The sequence below is a fragment of the Macaca nemestrina genome, chromosome 15, assembly GCF_043159975.1.
Source record: "Macaca nemestrina isolate mMacNem1 chromosome 15, mMacNem.hap1, whole genome shotgun sequence".
Classification (NCBI taxonomy): domain Eukaryota; kingdom Metazoa; phylum Chordata; class Mammalia; order Primates; family Cercopithecidae; genus Macaca; species Macaca nemestrina.
Window position 1 is genome coordinate 8,316,843 of NC_092139.1, and position 15,296 is coordinate 8,332,138.

At 44.7% G+C, this 15,296-nt stretch overlaps 1 protein-coding gene across 2 annotated transcripts in view; it reads right to left on the minus strand.

Moving 5' to 3' along the window:
- RTF2 (replication termination factor 2) overlaps positions 1–15,296 on the minus strand; it is a 53,371-nt gene that overhangs the window by 29,803 nt on the left and 8,272 nt on the right. Inside the window, exons 4-6 of one of the 2 annotated variants that reach the window (XM_071079128.1) lie at positions 14,659–14,798; positions 13,465–13,560; positions 7,291–7,369 (exon numbers count right to left, since the gene is read on the minus strand). In XM_071079128.1, coding sequence (XP_070935229.1) covers positions 7,291–7,369; positions 13,465–13,560; positions 14,659–14,798 — 315 coding nt within the window. The remainder of the gene's footprint in view (positions 1–7,290; positions 7,370–13,464; positions 13,561–14,658; positions 14,799–15,296) is intronic. The other variant, XM_011722785.2, reaches the window with a different exon arrangement.

Genomic DNA, 15,296 nt, shown 5'->3' on the forward strand with positions numbered 1-15,296 from the left:
CTGGTCTGGGGTAGGGCCTGAGAGTCAGTCTTTCTTTTCTTTTCTTCTCTCTCTCTGTTAACTTTTTATTTTATTTTATTTATTTATTTTTTTGAGACAGGGTCTCACTCTGTGTCACCCAGGCTGGAATGCAGTGGAACCATCACAGCTCACTGCAGCCTTGAACTCCTGGGTTTAAGCCACCCACTTGTCCTAGCCTCTCAAGGACTATAGGTGTGTGCCACCACGGCTATTTTAAAATTTGTTGTAGAAACAGGGTCTCCCTATGTTGCCCAGGCTGGTCTTGAACTCCTGGCCTCAAGTGATCCTCCCACCTCAGCTCCCAGAAAGCTGGGATTACAGGTGTCAGCCACTGTGCCTGGCCTTGAGCGGGCATTTCTTAAAAAATAAACAAAAAAAATCTCTCAGGTGATGACAATATTGCAGGTGTGTGGGTCATGCTTTGAGTAACACGCCCATCATTTATTTGGCAGCCTGTAATCACTCTGAAATCAGTGTATTTCTTCGTATTACAAGAAGTGCATAGCACAGTAGGGAATAAAATTAATTGTTTTGGCTAGTGATTTGTTTATAGTAAACACAAAAACACCTAGCAACAACGTCTCTTTGGACCCTGTTTACTGAAATCAATGTGCATACCATGTGTTTTAGAACATGGCGCCAAAGCCATTTCCAACCCTCAAGTCTCTTCCAGTGAACTGAAAAGCCAACTGTTGGTGAAACTGCAGACCGAAAAGTGGAGAAAATGCATACCCAAAATACCACTGGGGTTCCTGACGTTCTTACAACACTGGCTTCTCTGAATTTTAGACATTACCTAAAAAGTGAAAATATTTGTTTTAGACTTTAACACTGACTCCCTTCATTCATGTTTTGTGATGCACTACAGTTCCTGAAACTGCACCATCACTTTTCTTTTTGGCAGAGTTTGGCAGGAATGGTTAGTGTTCGCCTCTTCTTACTGGGCATCCAGCTAGACTACCTTTCCCAAGCTACCCTGCAGGTGTGGCGATGTGACTGAGTTCTGGTGAGTAGAAGCCAAGCGCATCCCTTCCAGGCCTGGTCCGTAACAACCTCCTAAAAGAGATGTTCTCTTCTCTTTCTGACCAAAACAAGAGGTCGGAGCTACAAGACAGCAGCAGCCTGAATCTTTTTTTTTTTTTTTTTTTTTGAGACGGAGTCTTGCTCTGTCGCCGAGACTGGAGTGCAGTGGCCGGATCTCGGCTCACTGCAAGCTCCGCCTTCCGGGTTTACGCCATTCTCCTGCCTTAGCCTCCCGAGTAGCTGGGACTACAGGCACCCGCCACCTCGCCCGGCTATTTTTTTTGTATTTTTTACTAGAGACGGGGTTTCACCGGGTTAGCCAGGATGGTCTCGATCTCCTGACCTCGTGATCCGCCCGTCTCGGCCTCCCAAAGTGCTGGGATTACAGGCTTGAGCCACCGCGCCCGGCCCTGAATCTTTACCTTTGGAAGAAGGCTGTCCACTGGATTAGCCCCTGGAACTTTGGGGTTGTTTGTTATAGCAGTTATGCCAACCCTGACCAAAATAAAAGTTAAGATTTTCCTTATTGGAAAATCTGAAATCTGAAATGCTTCCAAATCTGAAACATTCTGAGTGCTAACTTGGTGTCACAAACGGGGAATTCCACACCTGATCTCATGTGATGGGTCATAGTCAAAACTTTCATTAATGTACAAAATTATTAAATATATTGTATAAAATTACCTTCTATATGCATAAGGTGTATATGAAATTTAAATAAATTCAGTGTTTAGACTTGGGTCCCATCCCCAAGATGCCTCATTATGTTTATATAAATATTCCAAATCCAAATAAATCTGAAATTCAAAACACTTCTGGTCCCAAGCATTTCAGACAAGGAACACTCAACCTGTACTTAGTATTATTAAACTTCAGAAATTAGAAATTAGAAATTGGAGTTTGATTCTTGATAAAAGTATATGAATTCACCATTTCCTCATTTTATAATGTTATTGTTTAGAATTTTGGGTCTAAATAAAAAGCATCTAAAAATTTACTGTAATTCCTTTGTTTTAGATATTAGAATCTGAGGGTTAAAGAGGTGAAGTGATATTCCCAAAGCCAGAGCTGGTGTGTGAGTCCAGACTGTTGTACTGGTTGTGCTATGGTTTGGATGTGTCCACTAAAGTTGATGTGTTGGAAACCTGATCCCTAATCTGTGGTATTGGGAGGCGAGGCATCATGGGAGGAGCTGGGGTCATGGGGACACTGCCTGCACGAATGGATGGATGTGGGAGTGGGGTCCTTATTAAAGGACAAGGCAGGCTCCCTCTTATTCTCGTTCTCTCTCTCCCTCCTTCCCTCCTTCTCCGTGTGATGCATTCATCATGTTACGGCCCAGCAGAAAGGCTCACACCAGACGCTGTTGCCTTGATCTTGGACTTGCCAGACTTTGGAGCTGTGAGGAAATAAATTTCTGTTCTTTATAAATTACCCATTCTTGGGTATTCTGTTACAGCAGCACAGACCAGACTAAGGTTGCATGCATAAATGAATGATTCCTACTCTAATGTGCCACTGACTGTCCCATGCTCTCTACTTTTTTTTTTTTGAGAGAGAGCCTTGCCATTATCCAGGCTGAAGTGCAGAGGCATGATCTCAGTTCACTGCAACTCGCACCTTCCGGGTTCAAGCGATTCTCCTGCCTCAGTCTCCTAAGTAGCTGGGACTACAGGCATGCACCACCAAACCCAGCTAATTTTTGTATTTTTAGTAGAGATGGAGTTTCATCATGTTGGCCAGGTTGGTCTCAAACTCCTGACCTCAAGTGGTCCACCCACCTCAGCCTCCCAAAGTGTTGAGATTACAGGCATGAGCCACCGCGCCGGGCCCCACGCGCTCTGATTTTATTACAGGCGTGAACCACCGCGCGGGGCCCCGCGCTCTCTGATTTTATTACAGGCGTGAGCCACCGTGCCGGACCCCACGCTCTCTGATTACAGGCGTGAGCCACCGCGCCGGGCCCCGCGCTCTCTGATTTTATTACAGGCGTGAACCACCGCGCGGCCCCGCGCTCTCTGATTTTATTACAGGTGTGAACCACCGCGCGGCCCCGCGCTCTCTGATTTTATTTTCTAAATTGTGTATTACGGGTTGAATTACATCCCCTCGCAAAAATCCATATGTTGAAGTCCAAGTCCTAGTACCTCAAAATGTGACCTTACTGGGCAACACAGTCACTGCAGATGTAATGAGTTAAGATGAGGTCATTAAGTCGGGCTCTAATCCAGTATTGGGACTGGTGTCCTAATCAGGGAAAATTTGGACACAAAGACGGACATGACAGAGGGAAGATGATGTGAACAGGGCGAAGGCCGGCTATAAGCCAACGAGAGGCCTGGACCAGATCCTTCCCTCAGAAGAAGCTAACCCTGATGACACCTTGATTTTGGACATTAGTCTCCAGAACTGTAAGACAATGAATTTCCGGTAATCATCCAGCTTGGCTACTTGATTACAGCAGCCCCAGCAAACTAGCAGAGTATTCAACACAGCTCTGCAAAGGCAGCTTTGATGTACAGCATACAAGTAAAAAGCATTCATTATCTCGTTCATTCATTATCTTGTTCATTCTCTGTTGGCAACGGATTTATTTTTAAGACAATTTCCTGAGGTATTCCTGAATTTCAACCAGTATCCTGTCCTAACTGCAGAAGGTTGCAACAGCCAAGGCGGCCTCCATGAGGAGCCAGGAGGAGCCTATGCTGTTCATCACCTGGTCTCTACTGTCGCTGTGCAGTCCTGACACGGCCCTGTTCCTCTTTCCTCCTGCCTCCTTCCCTTCCCTTGAAGTGCAAGGTACAGACTGTTGAAAGCTTACTAGCTTTCAGTAAAATTTCCCAAGCATCAACAATGTGATGTCAGAGTTCCCTCGCAACGCTGTGTTTCCATGGAACAGAATCAGCTTCTCTGTGAAGCTCGGCAGACAGTGTGATTTTACCGCGCACACGTCATCATGGTTATTAGTATGGATGTTTTAGGCCAACCAACGCAAAGGACAACTGTGCACCCATCTAAGAGATGGGCACTATTATGGGCGTAAGAAAAAAACTGGATTGCTTTAGATCAGTAGGTCCCCCAAGCCTGGTTACCCATTACAATGATTCTGAGAACTCTTAAGAACTAGAACTCCTTCTCCTCCTTCTGGTATTCGAAGGTTTCCCCAGTCCAGTCCAACTCACACCTCGGCCTCTCTCCCTCCTCCCGTACCCCACCCCACAGTCCTGACAGGACTAGGCCTGGATCACACCTGCCGTTCATCTCAGTATGGCTGTCCGGCTGCTTCCGCCCATGAATACTGCTGCTGCCCCTCTTCCCCCCACTAACCAATCACAGTCCCAGCAGGACTTACAACAGTGTTTTGAAAACTTCAGCCATTCCCCTGCTAACTGTACTGTCAATATCTTAGTATTTTTATTTAAATCTACCCATTGTTTCTAGTTAATTTTAACCATTAACTTTATTATTATTATTATTTTTTGAGATGGAGTCTCACTCTGTCGCCCAGGCTGGAGTACAGTGGCACGATCTTGGCTCACTGTAACCTCCGCCTCTCAGGTTCCAGCAATTCTCCTGCCTCAGCCTCCCAAGCAGCCAGGATTACAGGCGCGTGCCACCACAGCCAGCTAATTTTTGTATTTTTAGGAGAGACGGGGTTTTGCTATGTTGGCCAGGCTGGTCTTGAACTCCTGACCTCAGGTGATTCACCCACCTTGGCCTCCCAAAGTGTTGGGATTACAGGCGTGAGCCACCGTGCCCAACCTAACAGTTAACTTTATATTCCTAGGATAAATATATAAAAACAGTACTCTTTGCCATAAATATAAAGTTACCATAAAAATGCAGAGAATACCAAACAGTTTTGTGAGATCCTGCCTGCTAAAGCTCTGAGCTTAAAGTCTACTTTCTTAGGCAGTCAAAAGAGTGTTACAGACATGTGAGGATCAAAGGGAGAATTTCTCCTCAAAGCAAGCAGAAGGTCTGAAGGATAGCAAAATGGGCGTCACTGTCCTGCCAGACAACGCCTTACAGAGACACCCAGTGCCTGGCTGTGCGCCTCCCCAGGGCAGCACCGCTACCACCAGCAATCTCTCCATCCCTGGGAGTGCAACCAATAACCATGCTCTTCCTTTGAGGCCCAGAACAAATGCCCTCCCTTTATAAAGCCATTTCTCACCAGCAGACTGAAGAAGGTTCTCTGGCCCCTTAATGCCAGTATCTTTACCATCTATTTGGTACCTGGCCTCAAAAAGCAAAGTAGAGCACGATGTTTCCTATAACTTATGATTCCTGCAGGACCGCAATCTCCCTGAGCGCAGGAACCGTGTCATCCACATCTTACTTTCCCTTGGAATCTATGTCATCATCTTAATACGGGAGACATCATAAATACTTCTGGCTGAATATCAATCGATTCCCAAATGTCTTCTTTGAATTTCTTTTCTTAAAAGAAAGCTTCATAAGACAGACTCCTCATTCTAAGAAGCCTTTATTCACAGTCACCCCAAAGTGGACACAACCCACCGCCCGCACTGACCTCTTCCCCACTCACCTCTGCCTGCCTCTGGGCCTAGACAACGGGAGCCACCCAGTGTCCTCCTCCACGGCTAGGATTTTTAGAATAAAACTAATGCACATCCCATCTGGCGTAAAGCTGCCTTCTGGCTTCCTGCTGCTCTTAGAATAAAATCTGTAAGCCCCAATGTGGCCCCCAGGCCCTGCACGAGGTAACTCCTGCCTAACTCTTCAATCTCATCTATTCCCCTCGCCGGCCCTCCATTCTCACACCTTCTGTTCCCTGAACTCGCAAAGTCCTCTATCACTTCTGAGCTTTTGCACATGCTGTTCCTGCTGCCTAAGAGGCTGCTACTCAGGCTGTGCGCAGCTGGCTCCCTTGTGCCCTGCAGGTCTCAGCTCAAACCTCCAGAGATGCCTCTACCAACCACCACTATGCCAGCCTTTCTCCCTCCGACACATGGCCTCATGTCTTTCCTTCCTAGCATCGGTCACAATCGAGTCTGCCTTGCTCATCTAGCTGAGTGTCTCTCTCTCCAATCAGGATGTGGGATGCAGGAGGGCAAGGGCCTTCACGGATCTTCTTCAGCATGCTATCCCACAGATCAGTGCCTCGAAGAGGCGCCGGCTCCTAACCATCACTTAGTGAAAGCTGCTGGCTTTCACAACAGGGAGCAACAACATAGTGGGGAGGGGAATGAAATACAAACAGGGTTGATACAGGCAAAATACAGTCAGAAGCTGCTGGCATCCATGACATTAAATGAAGCAGCACGCTTTCGATGGGTCAACAGTACACCCAAGCCGGGCGCGGTGGCTCACGCCTGTAATCCCAGCACTTTGGGAGGCCAAGGCAGGCGGATCACAAGGTCAGGAGATCGAGACCACAGTGAAACCCCGTTTCTACTAAAAATACAAAAAATTAGCCGGGCGTGGTGGCGGGCGCCTGTAGTCCCAGCTACTCAGGAGGCTGAGGCAGGAGAATGGCGTGAACCCGGGAGGCGGAGCTTGCAGTGAGCCGAGATTGCGCCACTGCACTCCAGCCTGGGCGACAGCGCAAGACTCTGTCTCAAAAAAAAAAAAAAAAAAAAAAAAACCAGTACACCCAAGACACACACACATTCTGGCTTCAGCAGCAGCAGCGCCATTAAAGCAAAGCATCAGTATTTCCTCTACGTGAGCTGAGGCTAGCTCTCATGTCTAGTTACTTGCCAATCACGCGAGTATTTACTGAGGGCATGCTACATGCCCTGGAGAGAATAAGTCCTGCGGATAAAGAGATGAACAAGCCTTGTTTCCTACCCTCGAAAACTAAGTCCGGTGGGGAAACAGACACACACATATGCAACTACATGACGATGGGAGGAGTGAGATAACCAGGTGCTTGGGGAGTGGAAGGAGATTTAGCATCAGGGAGTCACAGAACAAGTAAGAACTATAGAACTGAGGCTCACGGGGAGCAGGCCTTTCAGGACAGCAGGTCCACTAGAGGAAACTGAGGCAGTGGCACGTTCAGGAAACAGCCCTCGGGTGGTCTGACCCGGACTGGCAGGCAGTAGTCAGGTGATAAGAGGTCACTGGGGTCTGTATTTCCAGCAACCAAGAGCCGTGGAAGCAGAAAAGCAACTTATGAGAGCTGATTTCAGAAAGAACAAATGGAGGGAAAGAACCCTAAACCATCTGATTCCTCAGCTATGGAGAAGGAACAAATGGTATATGTCAGGAACTCACCGTGTGGCAAACTTCCGCTTTTATCTCTTTCAAGGCTCGCTCAGAAAACACACAGCCGCAGCACCGAAGGAAGCAGAACCTGGAGAAATAACCCAGTGGGGAAATGACTATTAATCACATGATCAACTCACATTTATTCGGTTGATACAAAGGCCACGACCCACAAAGATTAAAATAGTTACATTTCACTCCATTAAAAAAAATCAGTACGTTCTCATAGAAAAGGGCCAGAAAAAAAAGAGAGAAATCAGTTATATCCAAAATAAAAAAAAGATCAAAACTGAAACCACAACCATAAAAAGTCAAAAGAACAGGAACTCAGGGAGGAAATATTTTCAATAAATATAAGACTCAGAGCTTATTTTATGAATATTCAAAAAGGTCTTAGACAGCAACAGCCAACATCATAATAGAAAAATGGCCAAAGAGGACTAACATGCAGTTCACACAAAAAATATATAAAGACCAAAGGATTCTTAACCTCAAATGTTAAAAGAAATGCCTTTTAAAACCATGACACATCAATTTTTTATCTATTGGGCAGTAATTCAAGAGATTGGGGCTGGGCACAGTGGCTCACACGTGTAAATTCCAGCGCTTTGGGAGGCCAAAAGTGGGAGGATCACGTGAGGCCAGGAGTCTGAGATGAGCCTGGGCAACATACTGAGAATCTATCTTTAAAAGAAACCTTTTAAAAAACTTAGCCAAGTGTGGTGGTGGGCTCCTGCAGTCCCAGCTACTAGGGAGGCTGAGGTGGGAGGATGGCCTGAGCTATGATAGTGCCACCGCACTCCAGCCTAGGTAACAGGGACAGATTCTGTCCCTTTAAAAAAATAAGAAGAAGAAAAGAGACTGAAAGTATCCAGCTGGAAACTGAGGACACAGGCACATTTGCTGTCAGGTGGATACAACACAGTACAACACTTTATGAAGCCAATTTGGCAGTACCAAATAAAGTGTGACTTTTAAGAATTTCTCCTACAGAAACATGCCCACAAGTGTGCAAACATACAAATGTGTGTTTAGGAAGTTGTGTAGTATAGCAAGGTAAAAAGGAAAGAGTAAGTCACCTCCATGTTCCTCAGTAGAGAAATGGTCAAATAAATTATAAACATCCAAACAGCTATTAAAAAGAAGGTAAATCTGTACTCAAGGTCGCGAAATATGTCCAAGGTAGACAGAGTAGAAGGAAAAAAAGATGTTATTAAAAACATATGGCCGGGCGCGGTGGCTCACGCCTGTAATCCCAGCACTTTGGGAGGCCGAGGCGGGCGGATCACAAGGTCAGGAGATCAAGACCACGGTGAAACCCCATCTCTACTAAAAATACAAAAAAAATTAGCCGGGCGTGGTTGTGGGCGCCTGTAGTCCCAGCTACTCGGGAGGCTGAGGCAGGAGAATGGCGTGAACCCGGGAGGCGGAGCTTGCAGTGAGCCGAGATCGCGTCACTGCACTCCAGCCTGGGCTGGGAGACACAGCGAGACTCCGTCTCAAAAAAAAATAAATAAAATAAATAAATAAAAACATATAATGTGACCCCATGATAGCTTGGGAAGAATATATGTTGATTTCTATGTCTATATGCAGAGGCGTGGAGAAGTGTGGATGTGGGTGTGTGGTGGGGGGCGGGTGGCATTAAACATCAAACAACGAATAATGCCACCACCATGGCTGAAGAGCAGCATAAAGCACTTTCACATTTCACTTTAGGCATTCCTTGAAAAACGCCACAGGACAATTTTTCTCTAATTTCCCGGGGATTATAGCAGACGCAGATTTGCCTAACCAAAATCCAGTTCATAACGCTGCACTAAATTCACTGAATGTTGTTTAGAATTTTTAAAATCCTATTTTATAGATACTTACAAATTATTAATGAGGAAGCTATTTTTCTTTTTACAAAGGCCCAATGTTTTTATTACAGTAAGTTTATTTCTACTTTTCTATATATTTAAATCTTCATTATACAAACTTCATTAAATACAGCTGGTCCTCTATACCCACGCGTTCTGCATCTGTGAATTCAACCAACCCGGATCAAAAATCTTTGGGAGGAAAAACGAATGCATTTGTACTGAACGTGTACAGACCTTTTTCTTATCATTATTCCTCGAGCAATGCAGTATAACAACGATTTACACAGCATTTATATTGTATTAGGTATTATAAGTAATCTAGAGTTGACTTGAAGTATACAGGAGGACGTGTGTAGGTTATATGCAAATACTGTACCATTTTATATCAAAGACCTGAGCATCCATGGATTTTGGTATCCACAGGGGATCTGCAAACCAGTCTCCCACATATATCAAGGGATGACCATATACAAACTAATCCAATCATCAATTTCAAGTGTGGAGGCTCTTATCAATAACAGATGGACAAAGTCAAAATAAGCAAAGCTCAATTCATTGGGTAAGAGAAAAAGGAGAAGAGACTGACCAGCAAACCAAAGGAGAAACAACAGAGGAAGCCACAATCAGAGCAGCAGGCTGCAGGGGACTCCTACTCGAGACCCCACTGTGGAGCTCGTTTCTGCTCAGTTCCTCTTCTGGGGTGAGCTACAGTTTTCTTAAAAACAAGTGGGAAGCCAAACACGAAAGGTTACATATTGTATGATCCTATGCATATGAAATATCCGGGAAAGGTAAATCCATTGAGACAGAAACAGACTGGAAATGGGGAGTACCTATGTAGTGGGCAGAGGGTTTTCCTTTTGGGGTGATAAAAATGTTCTGGAACCAGACAGAGGCGGTGACTGTACAACACTGTGAGTGCACTAAATGCCACTGAAACACAGACTTTAAAATGGCCAATGTTATGTGACTTTCGCCTCAAATACAAACACGTATATGTGTGTGTGTATATATATACATGCATGCGCGCACGCGTGCACACACACACACACACACACAGAAGTGGGACATGGTTAGGTAAATGAGTCTGGTTCCCCAGAATATGTCCTACTTGACCCCAGTGGTGGTTTAAAGAGAGCCCTAAATGGTTTAAATTCAGATTATTTGAAGAAGAGTGTAGTATTTAAAAGCAAAAGGTCCTGGGTCCTAAACTGTACTTCTCTCCAAATTCATGAAGCCCCTAGTTGTTCCATTTCAGAACAGGACAGTTAGTTGCCCTGGCAGAGTCTGCCACATGCAACGTTCCTTGGCACACTGAGAGGGTGTCCACGTACCCCTGTTAAATAAACGGACACCAATGGGCCAGAATGCTCAAGATTAAATACTGCTGGTTCAATAAAACCGTTCTTACTTATTCGAGATGCTTTGCCCCACGCCTTTCCTGAATGAAAGTAGTAAAAAATGCTACCTTTCAATATGTCATGTGTTTGATAGAAGATTCCAGAGGGCAGTCTGGACTACCAGCTACTAAGGATACAGGCATACCTTGTTTCACTGAGCTTTGCAGATACTGTGATTATTTTACAGACTGAAGGTTCACGGCAATCCTGCATCCGGCAGGTCTGTCAGCATCTTCCCAGCAGCATGTGCTTACGTCATGCCTCTGGGTCACATTTTGGTAATTCTCAAATATTTCAAATGTTTTCATGATTACTACATCTGCTATGGTGATCTGTGCTCAGTGACGTTTGATGTTACTTTTGTAATTGTTTGGGGTGCCAGGAACCACACCCATAAAAGATGGTGAACTCAATTAATAAATGTGTGTGTTCTGACTGCTCCATGAACTGGCCATTCCCCCACCTCTCTCCTTCTCAGTTCTCCCTATTCCCTGCGACACAACAATATTGAAATTAGGCCAATTGAGAACTCTACCATGGCCTTTAAGTGACCAAATAAGAGGAAGAGTTACACGTATCTCACTTTAAATCAAAAGCTAGAAATGATTAAGCTTAGTGAGGAAGGCAGGTCCAAGATAGGCCAAAAGCCAGCCTCTTGAACCAAACACTTAGCTAGGCTGTGAACGCAAAGGAAAAGTTCTTGAAGGAAATCAAAAGTGCCACTCCATAAACACATGAATGGTAAGAAAGTGAAACAACCATATTGCTGATAGGAAGAAAGTTTTAGTGGCCTGGACAGAAGATCAAACTAGCCACAGTGACAGATCCTCAAGCCAAAGCCTAATCCAGAGCAAGGCCCTAACTCTCTTCAATTCTAGGAAGGCTGAGAGAGGTGAGGAAGCTGCAGAGGAAAAGCTGGAAACTAGCAGAAGTTGGTTCATGAGGTTTAGGGAAAGAAGCCGTCTCCATAACATAAAAGTGCAAGGTGAAGCAGCAAGTGCTGATGGAGAAGCTGCAGCAAGTTCTCCAGAAAATCTAGCTAAGATCATTAAAAAAGATGGGTACATTAGACAACAGATTTTCAGAGTAGATAAAATAGCCTGTATTGAAAGAAGATGCTACGTAGGACTTCTACCACTAAAAAAGAGAAGTCAATGCCTGGCTCCAAAGCATAAGGACAGGCCAACTCTCGCTAAGGTCTAACGTGCCTGGTGACTTTCAGTTGAGCCAACGTTCATTTACCGTTTGAAAACCCTAGGGTTCTTAAGGATGATGCTAAGTCTACTCTGCCTGTGCTCTCGAAATGGAAGAACCAAGCCTGAATGACAGCACATCTGTCTATAACATGGCTTACGGAATATTTTAAGCCCAATGTTGAGACTTACTGCTCAAAAAAAAAAAAAAAAAAAAAAAGATCCCTTTCAAAATGTCACTGCTCATTGATAATGCACCTAAGTCACAAAAAAGCTCTGATGGAGATGCACAAGGAGATTAAAGTTATTTTCATGGCTGCTAACACAACCACCATTCTGCAGCCCATGGATCAAGGTGGAATTTTGACTTTAAAGTCTTATTATTTAAAAATACATTTCATAAGGCTATAGCTGCCATAGCCTTCTTCTGCCATTCCTCTGATGGATCTAGGCAAAGTAAATTGAAAACCTTCTGGAAAGAATTCACCATTCTAGATATCATTAAAAACATCTGTATTTGGCTGGCTGTGGTGGCTCATGCCTGTAATCCCAGCACTTTGGGAGGCTGAGGCAGGCAGATCATCTGAGGTCAGGAGTTTGAGACCAGCCTGGCCAACATGGTGAAACCCCGTCTCTACCAAAAATACAAACATTAGCCGGGCGTGGTGGCGGGTGCCTGTAATCCCAGCAACTTGGGACGCTGAGGCAGGAGAACTACTTGAACCCAGGAGGTGGGGGTTGCAGTGAGCCGAGATTGTGCCACTGCACTCCAGATGGGGAAACAGAGCCGAACTCCATCTCAAAAAAGAAAAAAAAAAAAGAACAACTGTGATTCATGACAGGAGGGCAGAATATCAACATTAACAGGAGTCTGGAAGAAGCTGGTTCCACCCCATGGATGACTTGGAGGGTTTCAAGACTTTAGTAGAGGAAGAATGCAAGTGTGGTAGAATAGCAAGAGAGTGAGTTAGAAATGGAGCCTGAAGATGATGGAATTGCTGCAATCTCATGATAAAACCCAAATGGATGAGGAGTTGCTTCTTATGGATGAGCAAAGAAAGTGGTTTCTTGAGATGGAGTCTGCTGATGGTGAAGATGCTGTGAATATTGTTGACATGATAGATCTGAAATATTACATAAGCTTAATTGATAAAGTAGTTGCAGCGTTTGAGAGAACTGATTCCAAGTTTGAAAGGTCTACTATGGGTGAAATGCTATTAAACAGCATCACATGCTACATACAGAGAAAACTTTCGTGAAAGTCAGAGTCAATCGATGCAGCAAATTCTATTGCTGTCCTACTGTAAGACACTGCTACAGCCACGCTAACCTTCAGCAACCACCACCCTGATCAGTTAGCAGCCATCAACATCAAGGCAACATCGAGGCTCCACCGGCCAAGATGATGACTCACTGAAGGTTCAGATGATTGTTAGCATTCTTTAAGCAATAATTTTTAATCAAGATAGGTACTTTTTTTTTTTGACATAATGCTATTGCACACTTAAAAGATTAGAGTATAAACATCTTTTTTTTTTTTTTGAGACAGGGTCTTGCTCTGTCACCCAGGCTCTGCAGTGGCATGATCATACCTCACTGTAGCCTTGAATTCCTGGGCTCAAGCAATTCTCCTGCCTCAGCCTCCCAAGTAGCGAGGTCTATGGGGCATGCTACCACGGCTGGCTAATTGAAAAGAAATTTTGTTTTGTAAAGACAGGGTCTCACCTTGTTATCCAGGCTGGTCTCAAACTCCTAGCCTCAAGCAATCCTCCTGTCTCGGCCTCCCAAAGTGCTGGGATTATAGGTGGGAGCCAGCGTGCCCTGATAAAGATAACTTTTATACGTACTAAGAAACCAAAATTTTCTGTGACTTGCTTTACAGTAATATTTGTTTTATTGTGGTGGTCTGGAATAGAACGCACAATATCTGAGGTATACCTGTACTTCTCAAATGTGGGGGAAAGCGCTTAACACTTTTGCTTAGTGAGACATCCTATGAAAAAGCATGTACTAACCCATTCAACTCTTCATATTTTTGAAAGAGGAAAATATACAGGTTGCTTACATTTGCTACACAAAATCTCAACCATGAGATTCCTGGTGCTATAGCCAGGGAATCTGTTACATATTCAAGGTAGGTTACCATTTATTTGAGCCTTGGTTGACTGATTAACCACAGGTTCCATAACTCTGCCTGCTACTGCATAACTTTCAGCATTTGTGACCAAGTGCAGTGGCTCCCACATGTTATCTCAGCGCTTTGGGAAGATCATTCAAGGCCAGGAATTTGAATCCAGCCTGGCCAATATAGGGGGACCCTATCTCTACAAAAATAAAACTTAGTGGCTGGGCGTGGTGGCTTATGCCTACAATCCCAGCACTTGGGGTACTTGGGCAGGAGGATCACTTGAGGCCAGTAACTTAAGACCAGCCTGGGCAACAAAGTGAGATCTCATCTCTACTAAAACCAAACCAAACCAAAACAAAACAAAGGATACAAATAAAACTATAAAACATAATAAAAATTAAAAATTAGTAACTAGAAGGAAATGGGATTTGCTTGATGGGAAACATTTGCCCTTTGCTTTCTGTCCCACAGGAAAAGATGATCTAAGAACTAAACTCAGGTTTCATAAGCGTCACATGAGAACTTTTCAGAATCCCACTTCACTTCAGGTTTTGTTTCCCTACCTCAAGAACAGAAGGCCACAGACTAGGCTAGGTCTTGCAGGAAGTCCTGTAGCAATGGCTGATGGAAATGAATGTGCTCATGACTGAGCACCATTTCCTCTAAGACGCTACCAAACCAAGGACACCAGAAAGAAAGCCACATGATTGCTAAGCTATGGCACCACTGCTACCAAGACCAGCATTATTCCTCCAGCCTCCCACATCATCTGTCCCAGGTGCGTCACTAACCTGTGTCGGCCATTCATCTCCAGGCCCACAACAGGGCAGATGAAACGTGCCCGCTGGAGGTCATCATGTTTGTCACCTTTAGTGTTTCCTTTATCCCCTTCCCAGGCAGGATTATCAGAAAGCTTCAGCTCTGTCACATTCTGGGAAAAACCATTAATATTTTAACAATTCATCTGATAAATAGATCATCCTTTGCCTTAACCACCTAAGTCAACAAATTGTTATTCTAGCCCTTCCCATCAAAATCTCTTCCCCATAGTTACTTTCCTCTGGTCCATAAGAAACACAGATATAATTTTTTTTTTTTTTTTTTGAGACGGAGTCTCACTCTGTCCCCCAGGCTGGACTGCAGTGGCCGGATCTCAGCTCACTGGAAGCTCCGCCTCCCAGGTTCACGCCATCCTCCTGCCTCAGCCTCCTGAGTAGCTGGGACTACAGGCGCCCGCCACCTTGCCCGGCTAGTTTTTTATATTTTTTAGTAGAGACGGGGTTTCACCGGGTTAGCCAGGATGGTCTTGATCTTGTGACCTCGTGATCCGCCCGTCTCGGCCTCCCAAAGTGCTGGGATTACAGGCTTGAGCCACTGCGCCCGGCCAGAAACACAGATATAATATTAAACCATAAATAGAAAACAGAAA